Source organism: Thamnophis elegans, chromosome 12, assembly GCF_009769535.1.
Source record: "Thamnophis elegans isolate rThaEle1 chromosome 12, rThaEle1.pri, whole genome shotgun sequence".
Classification (NCBI taxonomy): domain Eukaryota; kingdom Metazoa; phylum Chordata; class Lepidosauria; order Squamata; family Colubridae; genus Thamnophis; species Thamnophis elegans.
This window is the reverse complement of record NC_045552.1, coordinates 373,051-390,980: the sequence shown is the minus strand read 5'-3', so window position 1 is coordinate 390,980 and position 17,930 is coordinate 373,051. Positions and strand designations below refer to the sequence as shown.

The following is a 17,930-nucleotide window of genomic DNA, read 5'->3' as shown; positions in this document are numbered from 1 at the left end:
GTGCAAACATGGCTTGAGAAATCTGGGTGACGATGGTGGCTTAATTTCAGCCTTGGGTGTGCCTGGTCAAGCTCCAAGGCAGCGGGCACGGAATCGTCTCGGATGCTGCCGGATTCCACAAGCAGGGAAAGGAAAAGTGCCAAGGCTTTCCTGGAAAACCAGCCACTTCTTTAAAGGGGGACTTTGGAAAGAATCACGAGGATCCCCAGTGGAATTGGCCTCCTTCAGCCCAGCACCACCCAGCTGACATCGGCCGAGCCTCAGGCTGTGGCCCAACTTCTGGTGGGACTGGCGCAAGCGGGCACTTTGGAGCCCTGACCGTATATATTCTGCCTGGTTGGCCTCAGCCTTGGCAGCCCCAGCTGGACTCGCAGCAGCCATGGAGATCCCGGCCGTCACTCGGACGGACTTGGGGGGCCCCTTCAGCATCCTGCTGGCCATGGCCGCCTCGTGCCTCCTCTTCCGCCACTTCGCAGCCAAGAAGAGGTTCGCCGGCCTCCCACCGGGCCCTCCCCCTCTCCCCTTCTTCGGCAACATGCTCCAGGTGGACGTGAAGGAGCTGATCCCTTCCCTCAGGGAAGTGAGTCAGGGCAGGTGGGGGGATGCGGAGCGTGGGGGGCGAAAGGGTTCGTTCGTTTGTGTATGTGCCTGTCATCTACCTATGTCTACTGATCAATCTGTCTATCGGTCCGTCCGTCAGTCATATTTAGAGGACCCGGGGGCAGAGAGGAAAGCAGACAAGCCCAGGGGGCTGGGACACTAGACCGGGCCCCCTTTCCCTCAATGTGGGTCCCCACTCAGCCAACGGAGTCTCCCCAAACCCAGGGAAGGGTCCGCCTTCCCTTCCAGGCCAGAGCACTGCCCGGCATCAGGCCAGCCCCTCCTTGCCTTGGTCAGAAGCGGCAAATGCCCCCTCAGCTGCACAAGGGGCCGAGATGTGGGGCAGCTCAAGCTTCTCTCCTGGGAAACGTCTGCCGGGCCCCCCAGAGCAGCTGGAGCTGAGCCTCATGGACGTGGCCCTGGGCAGGCTCCCCAGGGCCTGAGAGCACACGGCTCGACCCAGCAGCTGGGAGGGTCCTCCCTGAGCAGAGCCCACTGCCCCATTCTAGGCTTGGGCCTCTTTTCTCCCCCAGCCTTCGTTCCAGACAAAGGCAGGGCTTTCAGATCAAAGGAAGACACGGCTCCCCCCACCCCCCAGGAAAGAGGGTTTGTGAATTAGAGGAGATTAAAGGGGAGCCTTAAGGGAGGGGCCTTTCCTGTTGGGAAAGTAGCAGCCAGGCAAGGGGGGGGGGCAAGCAGGGAGGGAGCCTTGAGCCTTGGGACTGAGGGTCTCCCCCCCAAGAGACCCTGGGCAGCCTGTGTGACTCTGGAATTACCGGGCAGAAGGCAAGAAAGGGGAGGCAGCTTCCATGCCTCCTCTGTGGCTCTGGTTGCTTTGCCTGGCCCTTGGGGATCCATCAACATCCCTGCCCAATAAACTGCCACAACTGTATGATGGGTGGGAATTTTTTTAATGTGTTTTTTTATGTTTAAAAATGAAAAAAAATGGGGGGGGGGAAGCATCCTCAGCTGCCCAGCTCTGCCTGCTAACCCCTCCCCCGTTCAAGAGAGGAAAGGGGGCTTTGAAAGCCCAAATCCCTACTGAGCTGGTGGTTCTTGTTCCATGCTAAGGGAGCCCCCCCCCCTCATCCCCCGGGAAGGAGCCCTGCCCTGACCAGCCCCCCCCCCTCTTCTCCAGCTCAGCAAGACCTATGGGCCCATGTACACCTTCCACCTGGGCTCCCGGCCTGCGTGTCCTTTCGGGCTACCAGGTGCTGAAGGAGGCCCTGATCGACAAAGCCGAGGAGTTCAGTGGCCGGGGGGACTTTCCTGCGGTCCAGATGTGGAGCAAAGGAAACGGTGAGACGCCGGAAGGAGAGGAGGAGGAGGAGGGGGGGAGGAGGGGGGGGGAGGAGGAGGGAGGAGGAGGAAGCTGCTGCTGAGGCTACTCTTCAACCCTGGATTTTGGAATGACTCGGAGAGCAATGCGATGACTCCACGTTCAATTCAATATATTTTTCAGGGCTTCCAGAGCTGAATTTGGGCTTTTAGAAGAGCCAGTGAGGGGCGAGGGGGGGGGGCAGTGAGCCATAGCTCAAAATAAGCCCAAGGTGGTCTCAAAATAAAGGAGATTTCTGTCTCTGATTCTCCTGGCCTGCCAGGCTCTGGGCTGGGAAGAGCCTTGGGGTGGGGGGGAGGTGGTGGACTTGGGCGGGCCAGGCTGGACCTGGTCTCAGGTATGTTGCTCCGTCTCTCCCCCCATCCACCCCCAGGCATCGTGTACGGGACAGGGGAGCGCTGGAGGCAGCTGCGCAGGTTTGCCATCGGACCCTGAAGAATTTCGGGATGGGGAAGCGGTCCATGGAGCAGCGGATCAAGGAGGAGGCCCAGTTCCTGGTGTCCGAGTTCCGCAAAACCCAAGGTGGCTGGGGGGCCCTGGCCCCTCCCTTTCCTCCCCTTGGCTGTAAGGTGGGACAGGCTGCCTCGGGGGGAGGGGGGTGCAGCCCCCTGCGGTTGGTTCCCAGATGTTTTATAGCAGCAGCCAAACACGGCGCCTTCATTCGTGGGGGCAGAAAATCCCACCTGCTGGATCCCAACTTTAAAAGGGGCTGAGAATTTCTCTGGCTGAAATACGCTGAGCTTGTTAAGGATTTTTCAATTAGAGCAGGTGGCTCCCTTCCAGGTCCCGTCCCCCCCCCGCACACTTCTGGAAGGTCTCCAAGCCTTTCTGAATATAAAGTGCCTCATTTCCAAGAATTCCCTCTGCGAAGAGGCCGGGGGAAGTGGGGGGCTTGGCAACGGAGGTGCAGCCGCATTCTCAAGCGGTGATCCTCCAGGTGTGCCGGGCCCTTCCTTATCTGACACCCTCTGGGAATTCTGGAGACATCAGGCACCACATCTGGCACGGAGCAGGTTGGAAAGGCTGCTAGGCAGAGATTCCAATTATGCGGAGTTATTTTGCTTAATTATTCAATTGCCATATTTAAGCCAACTTTTCTGAATTGTGCCAGAGAAAGGCCAGGTGGCAGGAAGCGATGGGTGGGGGGGGGAGTGGAGGAATGTTATAAAAGGCCCTCACCCTTCCCCCCCCCACTTTGCTCGCAGGGCGGCCCTTTGACCCAACCTTCTTCCTAAGCTGCGCCGGCTCCAACATCATCTGCTCGCTGGTCTTTGGAGAACGGTTCGAATACACGGACGAGGCCTTCCTCACCTTGCTTGACTTGATCAACAGCAACTGGAAGCTCATGAGCTCCACCTGGGGACAGGTGAGGCTGACCTGGAGGAAGGGGCTGGCTTGCCCAGGCACCCCAGCAGGAAGGCCCCGTGTGCAGCTGGTCCTAAGCCTGGGTGGCAACTGGGTGCAGCCAAGAAGTCCAGGTAGGCCTCCTCACGAGGCCCCAGGTGCCACGAAGGACCCAAAGTCTGCATTTATGCCTCCGGCTCTCCCAATTTTGATTTATTTTACGCCTTGTGGACACAGGTCCTTCAGCTTAGAGTTGGCTGCCATGATGTGGGGTGGGCTGGTTCCCACCTGCAGCTGCCGTGGGGCCACGTGGGGTAAAGGGTGGAGGCCAGTTGGCCAGACCCATATTGGGAAGGAAAGCAGATTTCCTTTTGTACAGACAAGACAGTGGCTAATGATTTAACCGCTCTGTGCCAATCTGGTGGAAGTTTCCAGACCGTCCTCCCACATGTGCCAGCAATGGAGTGCCAGGGGTTGCCAAGTATAGCTGGGGAGATCCAAGGAGGGCAAAGAGCAAGAACAAGTCCAGACCTACATGAGTGGCCCTCTGCAGGAAGCCCCCCCCAACTGAAAACCCTTCATGGAGGGAGAGAGGGGGAACGGAGGAAGTTGTGAAAGAGGTCACCCACTCTGCAATATTGAAGTTGCCACCTGAGCTGGGCCTTGCCTGGTGCCAGGGAGCAGCTTAGGCAGGGCGAAGGGGCAGTGGAGCTGAAGGCCAATGAGAGAACGAGAGAGAGGCGGAGGGAGGGGAGGGGGGGAGAGGGAAGACAATGAGGCAGAGTCCATTGGGGAAAGGCCAAGGGAGGCCAAGGGCCACAGGTGCCAGGGCCAAAAAGGGCCGGGCTGATACAGGCTCTTCAGCTGACTACTCGCTGCCACCCCCAGAGCAGCTGCCCTGTGCCAGGGCCTGGCTCCTGTTTCTGTGGCATGGGGGACCCCTAGCCCCCCCACCCCTCCCGTCAACTGAGAAGGTGCCTCATTGCAGTGGATGGTTGATGGCCCACCCCAGAATTGGAGGGGGCCAGGGAGAATCTGCCCGGGTCAGTCCCTGGGCGGCCTTCTCTCCCTCTCATAACTCAGGGGGTGAGCGTGTGACCCCATGGTGAGTCCCTGAGGGCTCCACCCGTGGCTCGGGGGCACCTGGATGGATGGGCCGGCTGGCAGCAGCTGAGACCCCCTCAGAGCAGAGCCTCGCCCTTCTCCTCCAGCTGCTCTTCGTCTTCCCAAACGTCATGCGGTGTCTCCCAGGGCCCCACCAGAGAATCTACGCCAATTACCTGAAGCTGGCAAAGTTTGTGGGCAAACGGCTGGAGAGGAACAGGCAGACCCTGGACCCCAACTGCCCCAGGGATTTCATCGACTGCTTCCTCATCAAAATCCAGCAGGTATCACCGTGGCCCCTGCCCAGCTCTGCCAAGAGGGCCAGGGGCTTCCTCCCGGACCCCCAAGGCCAGCTGCATTGGCTCCGCTCGGACCTCGGGGGGAGGGGCTGAGCCTCCGCTTCCCAGGCCCTTCTAGAAAAGCCCCTCGTTGTGGGCAGATGGGGTGATTTCCAAACCCTCAGCCTCAGTTTCTCAACTGGCGTCTGTCGCGGCCCTGTTAGAAGAAGCTACAGGGCTGGTTTCTGCCACCTTGCAGGAAAAGGGCAACGCCAGTTCTCACTTCACCGAGGAGACGATGTCCAAGACCACCGTCAACCTCTTCTTCGCCGGCACCGAGACGGTCAGCTCCACCCTGCGCTATGGGCTGCTCATCCTCCTGAGGCACCCTGAGGTGGAAGGTAAACCGGGGGAGGGTGTGGAGGAAGGGGGCCTTGCAGCGTCCGAGCTCATGAGAGTCCCGGAGGGGCAGGACGGGGCACAGCGTCCAAAGCAGAAGGACAGGCAGCCCCCTTGGAATTCTCCCCCACCCGCCCTCTCCCAGTGGGGCCCTCGGGGGGCCCCCTCCCCTTGCCGTGGCTTCTGGGCTGACTGGAGTTCTTCTGGCAGAGAAGCTGCATGAAGAGATCGACCAAGTCATTGGGGGCAACCGTGCCCCCTGCATGGACGACCGGAGTCAGATGCCCTACACGGACGCGGTCATCCACGAGATCCAGCGCTACGCCGACATCGTCCCTATGGGGGTGCCCCACACAGTCACAAGGGACATCGAATTCCGGGGATACAGACTCCCCAAGGTTCGGCCAAGTAGAGAACACGGGGAGGGGGAGGGGAGGGGACAGGGGTCGGCAGCAGCCTCTGCCGTGATCCGCTTGGGCTGGTTCCCAAGCTGCCTCCTCTCCGAGTCCAAAGGGAAAGGAGAAAGCACTCTGCACGTGCCTGCGATGAGCACCCTCCCTTCCCCCCTCATCCCCAGGGCCTCAACGTCATCCCCTTGCTCTGCACCTCCCAGTTTGACCCCACGCAGTTCAAGAACCCCCAGGCCTTCGACCCGACCCACTTCCTGGACGAGAGCGGGGGGTTCAGGAGGAGGGAGGCCTTCATGGCTTTCTCAGCAGGTAAGGGGAGGAGACCCCTGGCACCCTCTGGGGGGAAAGAGGCCTCAGCCAGTGTGGGGCAGGAGAGGCTAAGAGGCTCGTCGGTTCCTCCGGCACTAAAGGGAAGCGAGGGGGGGGGGCAGGCTGGCCAGGGCCTTGGGGGTCGCCCGCCTCCTGGCGTCTCCCAGAGGGGCTTGAGGCCAAAGGAGCCGCTTCCTCCAGAGAGCTTGGACTGCAAAGCTTGTCATGCTCAGCCGGCAGGGCAGGGAGGGCGAGGGGCTGTCCAGGGGCTTTGGGGAGAGCAAGAGCTTTTGGGGGGCAGGTGCCAGGCTGGGCCTCGCTGGCAGAGGCGCCAAGGAAGCCTCCTCTCCCCACAGGCAAGCGGGTGTGCCTGGGCGAAGGCCTGGCCAACATGGAGCTCTTCCTCTTCCTCACCACCATCTTGCAGAACTTCCGGCTGAAAGCGCTGACGGACCCGGCAGCCATCGACATCTCCCCCGAGTCCACCGGCCTGGGCAGCATCCCCGGCCCTACCAGCTCTGCCTCCTCCCCCAATGAAGGGCTGCCTCCCCTGGGGGGCCCAGCTGCTGTGGGCTGCTCACCTCCCAGATGCCCCAGTTGCCCAACTGGCAGAGGGAGAAGCCGCTTTCAGGGAACGGGGAGGGGGGCTTTTAGAGAGGGGGCTGGAGAGGTGGAGAACCACATCCAGGCGCCACACAGAAGAGACAGGCCAATCTGCCCAGCGCCTGTGCCAGCCAGCCCGGGGGGGGGGTTCCCTGCTTCTCACAGCCCCCGAAGTACAGCTGGTGGCTTTGAAAGGGACCCCCTCAGCCCCTGCCCCACCAGATGGAGATTTATTAGCCTGCTACTCCAGCGTGTAACCCCAAGTCTTGCTGTCTGGAAGTCAGGAGAGCTTGGAGAAAGGGAAGTTTTGGTCACGCAAGGGTGATTTGGGCAGCCCGAGTGCGAATCCCACCTGGATTCCCAGCTCTGATCCCGAATGCAGAGGGGAGCCTCTTGTGCGTGCTTGCTCAGCCGTTTATTTAGAATGCTTGTATCCCACTTCCCAACCCCCCAAGACCCTCCAAACAGTTCACAAAGGATTCTGAAGGAGAAAAGCCAGCTGAAATCGATTAACAGAGCAGAAGAATCTCTTTTAAAAAGCAAGATTATTCCAGGCCCCTTGACTGCCCTCAGCCCATTTCTCCAAACCTCTCCCCCCAAACCAGGGTCAAGGACAGGAGCCAAGGGGGGTGGGGGGGGGGATGTCCCCCTTTCTCTCCAAGGTTCTGAAAACGGCCGTGTGTTAAGATAAAAACCTGCCAGTGGCCTCCACTGACTTGGGAGTCACCTTGGGTAACCTTTGGCAGTGTGCAATTCAAATTTTGCCTCATAACGTTACTTATTTCTGGTTGTCCCTTTGGGCCTCCCCCGCGGGGCCTGGGAAAAGCCCCCTCCGAAGAGGCCCCGAGGGCTCCCAAGGGACACCGTCCCGGCCTTGGCTTAGGGGACTCGGGGGAGGCGTTGACTCGGCCGGTTCTCTTCTTCCTCTTCGCCTTCGGGGCCCCTTGGAAGCGTCTCAGGTGCAAAAGGAGCCCCGGCCGAAGCTTCCGCGGGGAGATGGTCAAGGCGCCAAACGGGGCGTTGGGGCTGGCAGCTCCCCGATTCCGCAGCCTGCAAGCCGATGCCTGGGATCCGAGTCAGGGCCGGAGAACCGGCACTTTCCTCCGCCGGCGGGCGGGCGGGCGGCAGGCAGTCCGGGGCTGCCCAGAGAAGAGGCGGCGGCGCTGGCGAAGGGAAGGGGCCGGGCGGCGCTTGGGAGCTGCGCGCTCCAGTTGCCGCCTGGCGGGTCGGAGTCAGAAGCTGAAGCGGAAGCCCCGTCCCCGCCGAAGGACAGAGCAGAGCCTCCGGAGGGCAGGCTGCACCCCGAGCCCCCCCTGCCCATCAGCGGGCGATCGGGCGGCAGGTGTAGGGCCGAGGCACGTTCCCGATGCCGCTCATCATGGGCGAGAGGTCGAGCTGGTCGCGGGGGCAGCTGGGCTGGAAGGAGAAGCGCTGCAGGAGGCTGGTCAGGTAGAGGAAGAGCTCCATGCGCGCCAAGGCCTCGCCCAGGCACAGCCGCTTCCCTGCGGGCGAAGGGGGCAGTCAGGGGGGCGCTGCTGAGCTCCCTCGGGGGTGCCGGTGCCCAACCGCCCCGCCCCACACGCGCCCCGCCCCGGGAGAGCCCGCCTGCCCACCCTGCCCCCGTGCCCGGCGGGAGTGGAGGGGGGCTCCTCGCTGGGCTCTGGCAGCCCCCACCCGCCCCGCTCACCAGCAGAGAAGGGCATGAAGGCGCTGGAGCGTCGGAAAGCGCCCTCCTCGTCCAGGAAGTGTCCCGGGTCGAAGCTCTCTGGGTTCTTGAACTGGCTGCGGTCTTGGTGCACGGAGTGGAAGAAAGGCAGGACGTTGGTGCCCTGGTGGGACGGGAGGAAGGGAAGCCGATGAGCGGAGCTGGGAACGTCCCAGCTGAAGGTTGCTCTGCTTTTAGGTGGGCTTCCGACTCAGCATCTTTCCGTTTATCCGCCCCTCCTCGGAATGAAACTTGAAAGGCCTCCTCCCTGCCCCCCCCCCCGGTTCCTCCTCTGCGACCCAGAAAGAGCTTGTGGCTCCGTGTTCCTGCAGTCGTGCTTGGCAGAAGGAAAGGGGCAGTTGAAAGGGCAGCGGATGTTGGTGCAAAGTTTGCAGCTGCCTCCCGAATGCACATCCTCCAAAATGCACACGCGGCCAGGCAAAGGCTGCCCAGAATGCATGGGGGGGGGGGGAGAGAATCACTGAAAAATGTGTAAATAGGAAAGCCATTCTGACATTGACTTAGGGGAAATACGTCCGAAAATGAATGCTAAATTTTGCACACCTGTTTTGAAAATGGTTAAACTGAGAAACTGCACCAGAGACTTTGCCTCTTTCTACCCTGAGACACAACTCAGGGGATGGGCAGGAATGGAGGACTTACAATCAAAGCTACAGATATTTCTTTAAATGAGGATTAAACAAAAATTAACCAAATATTATTTGTCCTTGATTTAGCCACGTCTGATTCTCAGAGGCTGCTTGTTCAAGTCCCTTCAATTTTCTTGGCAAGGTTTTCAAAAGTGGTTTGCCCCCTTCTTAAGGCCGGGAGAAAGTGAATAGCTGAAGATCACCCATATGGCTTCGTGCCCAAGGCAGGATCAGAACTCAGCTCTCCCAGTTTCTAGCCAGTGTCTTAACCGCTACACCATCTGGCTCTGCAATATTTTTTGGGTGAGTTAACAAATTAATACGGCCACCCATTTACCCAGAGGAGCTCTGGGGGGCGAACTTTAAAAGCACAAAAGAATTAGCAAATAAAAACCATTTAAAACAATCCCAGGAAGAAATCCAACGACAGCATGAAGGCACCAATAAAACTTGCAGCCATCAAACAGCCGCACCCTCTCTGGGCACAAAGCAGAAGGTTGTGCTGATGCCACCCGGCTCACTGCCCTCCTGTGCCCAGCTCACTCAGGCCCAGCTCTAAGAGAAAGCAGCGGCCATGCCTGCCAAGGGGGAGGAGCGCAGCCAGGCTGGGCAGGGGCTTTCAAGAGTGGACCAGGCCTGGATAAGGCCCCCTCCAGCCCAGGCCCCACGGCACCCTCTCCGTCGCCCCCAAGTACCTCCGGAAAGAAGAAGCCCCGGAAATGGGTGTCCTTGGTCAGGGCGTGGGGGATGCCCATGGGGATGATGTCGGCAAACCTCTGGACCTCGTGGATCATGGCATCCGTGTAGGGCATCCTTGTCCGGTCAGCCACGGAAGGGAGGCGCTCAGAGCCAATGACCCTGGCGATCTCCTCCTGCACCTTGGCTGGAGACAGAGGGGTGGGGAGGGGCATGAGACCCCCACCTGGCTGTTTGCAGGTCGAAGGGGCCCTGATCCCTCCCTCCACCCCCACAGTGCCCAGGGAGCAGCTCTGTCTAGCGGGGTTCCCAGGGGCCTCCCTCTGCCCCTCAGAGTGCTGCTGGGTGCCTGCTAGGCAGAGCCGGAGAGGGGCCACCTTTGCCAGCCTCAGGCACCCAGAGACCATGAACGGCGATCGCCTCTCTGGCCACCAGGGGTGGGGTGGGGGCTCCTGTCAGCCTCACCAGCAACTTCGGGGAACTTCATGAGGATGAGGATGGCGTAGCGGAGGGTGGTGCTGATGGTCTCGGTGCCCGCGAAGAAGAGGTTGTGGGTGGTCATGATCAAAGTGTCGGTGTGGAAGAAGCTGTGGGGGTCCCCCCTCTCCTGCAGGCACAGGGATGCCCAGGGGTGAGCCTGTGTGCCGCCCCCCCCCCCTTGCCGGGCCGGGCAATCCTCCTGCAGGGAGGGGCTTCATGCAGAAGGTGCAACCAGGGGATCGCCTTGCGGGAGGCAGGGAGATTTTTCCTGCACAACCCAAATTTTCAGATCCTGCGGCTCTAAGAGCCGATCCCCTGGATGGGAGGATTGCATCTGGGCTGCCCAGGAGCCACAACTGGCCGCTCCCCTCAGCCATTGCTCTTCCCTGCCCTGCTGGTAGGGGGAGGGGAGGGCAGGGGAGGCTCAGGAAGCCCAGGTGAAAGAAAGGAGGGGCTGCTTTCCCCCTCCTCCCATCCAGGGTCTCCCCGGCCAGCAGGAGGTCAGCCGGGGAGATTTTGCAGAGGGAGACCTGGCGTGTCTCCCCCTTCCTCAAATTGCACTGTGACAGGGACCACTACTCTGCGTTTAGCAATAGCAATAGCAGTTAGACTTATATACCGCTTCATAGGGCTTTCAGCCCTCTCTAAGCGGTTTACAGAGTCAGCATATCGCCCCCAACAACAATCCGGGTCCTCATTTCACCCACCTCGGAAGGATGGAAGGCTGAGTCAACCCTGAGCCGGTGAGATTTGAACCGCCGAACTGCAGATAACAGTCAGCTGAAGTGGCCTGCAGTGCTGCATTTAACCATTGCGCCACCTCAGCTCTTTGACAGGCGGTGGCAACCTCCTCTGCCATGGAAGCCCCCACGGCCCCCAGAGGGGACTACAAAGCCCATTCTCACCTGCTGCATCTTCAGGAGGAAGCAGTCTATAAAATCGCGTGGGCAGCTGGGGTCCAGGCTGGCCTGGTGGGCCTTGGCCATCTCCTTCACCAGGGCCCGCAGCTTCTCAAAGTTGGCAAATATCTGGTTGTGTGGCCCAGGCAGATAATACATGATGTGGGGGAAAATGTTGTACATCTGGAAGGAAGGAGCAGGGATGGGATGTGGAGGCAGCCAAAGAAGTGAGGGGGGGGGATGGAAGGCAACCAGGCCAATCCCTATTGGGAAGCAGGGGCAAAGGATACGAAGACCCCCGCCCAGCCATACAATCCCACCCTTCTCTGGGCGCTTCCAGGCTTTTCTGGCAGCTGCTTCAGGAGGCTCAGCAAGCAGAGAAGGGCCTCTCCCACCTTCAGCCCTTGACCCCAGAGAGGGGAAAGCGAGGGGGCGCAGGGGTCTCCCCTCATCTGGAACGTGCTTTGAGATGGGCCAGCCAGGATCTGAGCCAAAGGCTGCCTTTGCCTTTCCATCACTTCCATGGCATCCCCCCAAAGGGGCTTTTTCAAAAGGCAACTGGACTTTGTTTTTCCTTGAGCTTCTTTCACTTCTCATCCAAGAAGCTTCTTATTCTGTTGAGGCCACTTTGGAGTTCACCTGCGCCCTCAGGGTCCCCGAATCAGTGCAAACGGGTGTGGAACCTTCTTGGAACTGCTAAAAAGGCTGTGTTGTAAACAGGGATGGGTGGCGTCATATCCCTCCCCTTCTGTGGGGGGAGGGCTGTTCAGTGTTAATGTGGATGGCCTCTTTTCCAAACCAAAGCACCTTTGGGCCGATGCCATGAAAGCGATGCCGGAGGCTGAGAAGAAATCCTTGAATGCTTTGAAGACGGAGCTTCAAGAGTTTATCAAACGAAGGTAGAGGGAGCTGCCATGGACACCAACCCCGTGGGAAAGAGGGGAGGGGGAGGGGCTGCCTCTTCCTGCAAGGCCTGTCTGCCCTCTCTGCCCAGCCTCCCCCCCCCCCCCGAGCAGGTGCTCACCTGGGCACAAGGAGAGCTGAAGAGGCGGAAGTTGTCGTTGATCAGCCCTATGAAGGTCAGGAAATGCTGGTCCTCGTAGTCGAACCGATCTCCGAAGACGATGGAGCAGATCACGTTGGAGACCGAGCAGCCGAGCAGGAACGTGGGGTCAAAGGGCTCTGCAGCACCCGGAGAGAAAGGCCCGAGGGGCTGAGAGGGGGCTGGCCAGCCGGAGCCCCCTCCCCCAATGCTGGCATTCTTCACAAAAGGGGGGCAGTGAAAATTGCCCAAAGGGACAGCCTGAATCTCCGAGAGCAGAGCCCTCCGTGAAGGCAGAAAAACGCGGTCCAGCCAGCCTCACCACCAGACGGGAGCCATCGCTGGCTGGCCAGGCGCCCTGGGCTTAATGCAACTGCACCTTTGTGGGGTGGGGTGTAAGCAGTGGGGGGCCCCGAGGCTCTTTCTTAGGCCCAGGACTCTTCGACACCTTCATCGATGATTTAGACAAGGGGATGGAAGTGGGGACATCAAATTTGCTGATGGCCCTAAACTGGCAGGAGCATCAGCACCCCAGAAGACAGACAGGCTCACCATGAGATACGGGAGGATCTTGACAGACTCAAACAATGGAATTTAGTGTGGAGAAAAGGCAGGTTTTACACCCAGGGAGGAAGAACCAAAGGGACTAGTGCAGATTAGGTGAAACCTGGCTGCTGCACAGCTGCAATTGTCGGAGGGGACCTTGGAGTCCTAGTGGACGATCACTGAAACCTGAGCCAGCAGCTGCCAGTGCAATCTTGGGCTGCAGAGCAACAGGACTGAGATCACAGGAAGGGTTAAGGCCACTGTCCAATGCCTCCCCTCAGCCTTTCCAAAGCCTGCAATTAACTCTTCTAAGGAGTTGCTGGAGCGAAGTCCCGCTTGGAGGGAGCGAAGACACAGCTCAGCCGGTCCAAGCGGGGGCCCCTGTCATCATCCCCCCTGCCCCCGAGCAGCCCTGCGCACCTGTCCTCTTGGCCATCTCCTTCACCAGGCACTGGGCCTCCTCCTGGATCCGCTCCTCAATGCTGCGCTTGCCCATCCCGAAGTCCCGCAGGGTCTGGATGGCAAAGCGCCTGAGGACCTTCCACTTCTCCCCGTTGGAGAAGGCGACGCCTGGGGGGGCAAGGGGGGAAGAGGCGTCAAGGGCGGGAGAAGCCCCAGCAGTGGAAGCCGCTTCTCCTGGACAGCCGGAGGGTCACCAGGTGGGCAGCCGAAGAGCACCTGATGTCCCACAAATAAGAAAGGGCAGACTGCCCCTCCCTGGACGGGGATGCACACACACACACACACACACACACACACAGAGTCCTGGGAAGAGGATTGCTCACGCAGAAGAGGGTGCCTTGCAACGGTCTGCTTGGAGCCTGTCGGCTGCCCTCCTTGCCCATCTTGGGGCAGCCAAATTTTAGGGGAAGGCGATGGCCCCACTGGCTCCCCTGCCCACCGTTCTCCTGCTGAGGGCAGCCCCAAGGAAGGCTCTGCAGCCAGCTGGACTCACCATTGCCCTGAGTGAATCGGAACAAGACCGGCATGTCTCCGCGGCCACTGAACTCCTCGCCTTGGTCTACCAGGGCCTCCGTCACCGTCTGGTACCCGCACAGCACCACCACCGGCCGGGACCCCATGTGGATGGTGAAGAGTGAGCCGTACTGCTTGCTGAGCTGGAGACACACAAGGGGAGGGAGTCTTGGACTGAGCAGAGCCTCCACGCGATGCCCCTTGCCCAGGAGACGCCTCGGTCCTCGGCCTGCCTTGCCACAGGAGTTATCCACAGAGCACAGCCGCCCTCACCGTTTTCTGCCACGCGGGTCCCCTGTTGTGGCAGAGGCTGGGCTTACCTCCAGCAGGGACTTGATCATGTTCTTGGCATCCAGGTGAGGCGGTTGCCAATGAATGGCAAGGGCCGAGGTCCGGGGGGCAGGCGTGCCTTGGTGCCCCATCGTCCTCCTCGGAGGAGCAGCAGCAGGCAAGCAGGCAGAGAGCCAGCAGGAGAACTGTGGCTGTGCTGGCTTCCATGGTCAGAACTCTGGTTGGCTTGGCTGGGAGAAGACTTTGTCCGAGCCAGCGGGCACAGGTGCCCGCCTCCCGTGCCTGCTTTTATGCCCTGGATGCAGGGACCAAGAGGAGGCGTGTCCCCTCCTAGCAGAACCTGATCCCACAGGGCGGCTCCGAAGGTAGGCTGGGCGTTGGAGCTGAGGTGGCTTTCCGTCTCTGATAGCCATATCACCTACTTACATAACACTTTCTCCCTGGGCAGGCGTGCTGCCAGGCCACCACCACCCCACCTTGGGGCCGCAGGGAAGAATGTGCCCTGCACCCAACTCGGTCCTCGGGAGAACCACCGGGCGGAGAGGAAAGGATCCTCCTGGACGCTTCTCACCTGCTGGGCCACTGGGGACCCCCCAGGCCTGTGGCCTGCTGGAGAGCAGCCGGGGAGGATGGGTGGCCCTCCCTGCAGATGGTCCGGAGGCTGCTGGCAATGCTTCCCACCCCTGTCTGTATCGGGCATGCCAGGGAGGCTGAACTCCCTGCAGCGCCCAGCATTTCACTCAAGGCTTCTGCATAAAAGCCTGAGAGGCCAGGAACACTCAGGGACGCTGCAGAAGGAAAGGGGGGGGGGGGGCAGGAAGGTGAAAAGGACGAGAAGTCCCTCTCCGCTTGGAGCCCTTCACAGCTTGAAGGGCCTCCCCAGCGGAAGCAGTTTGGCACAGCTGCCCATTAAAGCGCCTGTCGGACGGCCTCTCTTGCACCCCTCAGCGGGAGACGCCCAGCCGAGAGCAGAGCCCCCTTGCTGTTCTACACTGGGAACGGAGAGCTCTCCCCACATGCCCAGGAACCCCTATGGTTGCGCCACAGCCCTGTTTTCTAAGGTGGAGAGATTCAGGGCTGCTGCCTGCGTGTCCCGAGATGGGATGGGTGAGGCTCTGATGCCAGGGGATTATCGGGCTGATACAAAAACAGCAGGATAATGTTACAGGATTAGGTTTCCACCAACCTTGGCATCTCTGCCACTGCCGACCCCACCCCTGACCTGAGAGCGATTGTGAAAGACTCACACCCTCCTTTAGCCAGCACCAGGGAAGCGAAGGGAGGGCTCAAATGTCCAAGGATGTTCTTGGGACGCCTTTCTCACCCGCAAAGAGAGCAGGATGGAGAAATCATGCGAGAGAAGGAAGAGCCAGCAGCTTCCCTGGGCTGCCCCCCTCCAAAGCTCAGCTCCCATCCCTAGCTCAGTTCCCTGAGTGGCTCCTGCTCCAGGGACCACCTGGGAGAGGGAAAAGCCATTCCCTCCTTCTGGACTGCGATGGGGGGGGGGGTTTGCTGTTCAAAAAAAATTGAGTCCCAGCAGCCATTTCAGAGTCCTGACATTTAGCATTTTGGGGCCCTGTTTCTTGTGGATCTTCTAAGATAAAAACCAGATCATCTGCAATGCCTGCAATTATATTCTTTCCTTTTATTTCCATGCCTCTTATCTCCTTATCCTTTCTAATTCGGAGGCACGGGATAAAATACCATCAATATGCAGACGATACGCAACTGTATCTGTCCGCCCCGTGCCAACTCAATGAAGCGGTGGACGTGATGAGCCAGGGTCTTGAGGCCGTTAAGAACTGGATGAGCGCTAACAAACTGGTACTCAACCCGGACAAGACCGAGTGACTGTTGTGTTTCCCTCCCAACAATTTGGCCAATGTTCCAACACTTAGGCTGGGGGGGTCAAATTTTATACCCCTCAGATAGGGTCCGCACCTAGGAGTCCTCCTGGACCCACAGCTGACCTTTTGACCACCAGTTGTCAGCTGGGACCAGGGGGGCATTTGCCCAGGTTCGCCTGGTCCGCCAGTTGCGGCCCTAGCCTAAACCGGAGGGCCTCTCGCAACAGTCACGAGCCCTTGTGATCTCTAGGCTGGAATACTGCAATGGGCTCTACATGGGGTTGCCTTGAAGTGCATCCGGCGACTGCAGTTAGTCCAGAATGCAGCCGCGCGAGTGATAGTGGGCGCACCGCGGTTCGCCCACGGTACACCCATCCTCCGCGAGCTGCACTGGCTACCTGTCGATCTCCGTGTGCGCTTCAGGTACTGATGACCACCTTTAAAGCACTCCATGGGTAGTGGATCTGGGTACTTGAGAGAACCGCCTTCTGCCGATTACCTCCCTCCGACCGATTAGATCGCACGACTTGGGCCTATCCTCTGAATCCCATCCGCCAGTCAATGTCGACTGCGACTACACGAGGAGAGCCTTTTCTGTTGCAGCTTCCGACCCTGTGGAACGACCTCCCCGTCGAGATCCGTACCCTCACCACCATCCAGACCTTCCGCGCAGCCCTCAAGACCTGGCTCTCCCATCAGGCCTGGGGATAGGTTCCCAATTTACCCGCCCGAGTGTTGAGGGCTGAATGAAAGTTGTGTTTTATTATTTTCTTCTGTTCGCACATTGTTTGTCTTCTGATATTGCACCCCCTCCCCTGTGATTGTAAGCCACCCTGAGATCCCCTCAGGGAAAAGGGCGGCCTATAAATCTTAATAAAATGTCTAAAAAAAATAATGTCTAATATCTCTATTAAGTACTTCCAGCTGAACAGGGACAAAGGACATGCCTCCCTTTACTATCACTTTAGGCAGTTTGGTTATAGTAGATTGCCTAATCATCTTAATAAATCTCTTCCCAAAACCCATAACTTTAGTTGCCTCAGCATAAACTGTCGGTTCACGCTGTCAAACGCCTTCTGTGCATTGAGGAAGATCAAGGCCATTTGCTTCTCTCAGTGTGCTTCATAGTATTGCTGTGTATTAGGATTATCCTCATATGGTCTTTTATTTGTCTCTTTGGTAAGAAGCCATTCTGATCTGGATGTATGAATCGATTCAAGGATCTCTTTAGTCTTTCTGCTATTATTCTGCATTCAATAACAATATTGGCCTACAGTTTTTTAATGCGTTGCAGGTCTGCATCTCCTTTCGATATGAGAGTAATGTTTGCTTCCCCCCAAGAGTTCAGTACTTTCAACTTCGACAGTAGTTCATTGAATACTTCCAACATTGAATTACCTATAGTATCTTATAGTGTTTTGTATATTCCTGCTGGCATTTCACCAGGGTACATTCCTGGTGCTTTAACCATTCTTTATATCTTCTGTTAATTCCATCCTTGTTATTCTCTTGTCTAGTGGTATTGTAACTGTTTCTGGTACTGGGGGTAACTGATTTTTCTAAATATCGTTTTATTTTTTCTTCTGGAATTGTCTCTTGATTGTATATTTTTTCATAATAATCATGAATTATTTTATTTTATCCTCATTTTGATGGAAGGATATTCTTTCCTCATTTGTTAATTGGTAATCAGTTTCTTTTCTTTCTCTTTTTTTCAGTCTATATGCCAGCCATCATCCTGGTTTATTAGCATTTTCAAAAAAGTTTCGTTTAGAGCTTCAGTTTTTGTGCTAACTCTTCTTTATCTATCAAGTTCAACTTATGGTTTTTAAAAAATCAATTTGGTTTTTATATTCTTTTTAATCTTTTTGTAGTTCCCATCTCTACCTTCTATACTCTTCTTAAATGCTTATTCTTGTCTCCTTTTTTGTTGTTTCTCTTTCCCTACATGTTAGGTTAATCCTCTATATCTGCCTTTGCTGTATCCTGTACATTCTGTAATGAAGTTTCTTCTTTTCTGTTCTCTTTCAAAAAAAACAAAGTTTGCTCTTCATAAATTGTATAAATTCCTTTTCTTTCAATATTGTCTGGTACATTGTCCATATTAACTTATTTTTTTGTCCCTTCTATACAACCTTTATTGGATTATGATCCGCCCGGGTACTCATTCCAATATTTATTTCTTCTATATTGGATATTAACTCAGTTGACATCCACATCTTACCTATTTGGACCAAGACATGTTCTATTTGAGTAGAACGTGAATGGATTTTTCTTGAGGGTAGGCTCCTCGCCAGGCTTCTTGCATACTTATTCTTCCACCATTTTGAAAAAGCTTTCTCCTCGCTTTTTTAAAAAATTTATTTTGCTGGGTTTGTAATCCAAGTCCACATCTACAATTGCATTAAAATCT

The 17,930-nt window shown here is 57.5% G+C and overlaps 2 protein-coding genes across 2 annotated transcripts; one reads left to right on the top strand and one right to left on the bottom strand.

Moving 5' to 3' along the window:
- Positions 1-41: 41 nt before the first annotated feature.
- On the top strand, positions 42-6,407 carry LOC116515746 (cytochrome P450 2F3-like). Its single transcript, XM_032227949.1, is given in 12 exon segments — positions 42-580; positions 1,739-1,785; positions 1,787-1,899; positions 2,313-2,363; positions 2,366-2,461; positions 3,145-3,305; positions 4,495-4,671; positions 4,925-5,066; positions 5,275-5,462; positions 5,642-5,783; positions 6,140-6,280; positions 6,283-6,407. Coding segments are annotated over 12 exon segments (1,497 nt in total). The 5' UTR covers positions 42-379; the 3' UTR covers positions 6,321-6,407.
- A 378-nt stretch (positions 6,408-6,785) lies between these two features.
- On the bottom strand, positions 6,786-13,892 carry LOC116515756 (cytochrome P450 2F5-like). Its single transcript, XM_032227963.1, is given in 12 exon segments — positions 6,786-7,888; positions 8,074-8,215; positions 9,437-9,624; positions 9,903-10,044; positions 10,823-10,999; positions 11,841-11,996; positions 12,233-12,237; positions 12,825-12,974; positions 13,360-13,522; positions 13,700-13,740; positions 13,743-13,832; positions 13,835-13,892. Coding segments are annotated over 12 exon segments (1,479 nt in total). The 5' UTR covers positions 13,878-13,892; the 3' UTR covers positions 6,786-7,706.
- Positions 13,893-17,930: the final 4,038 nt, after the last annotated feature.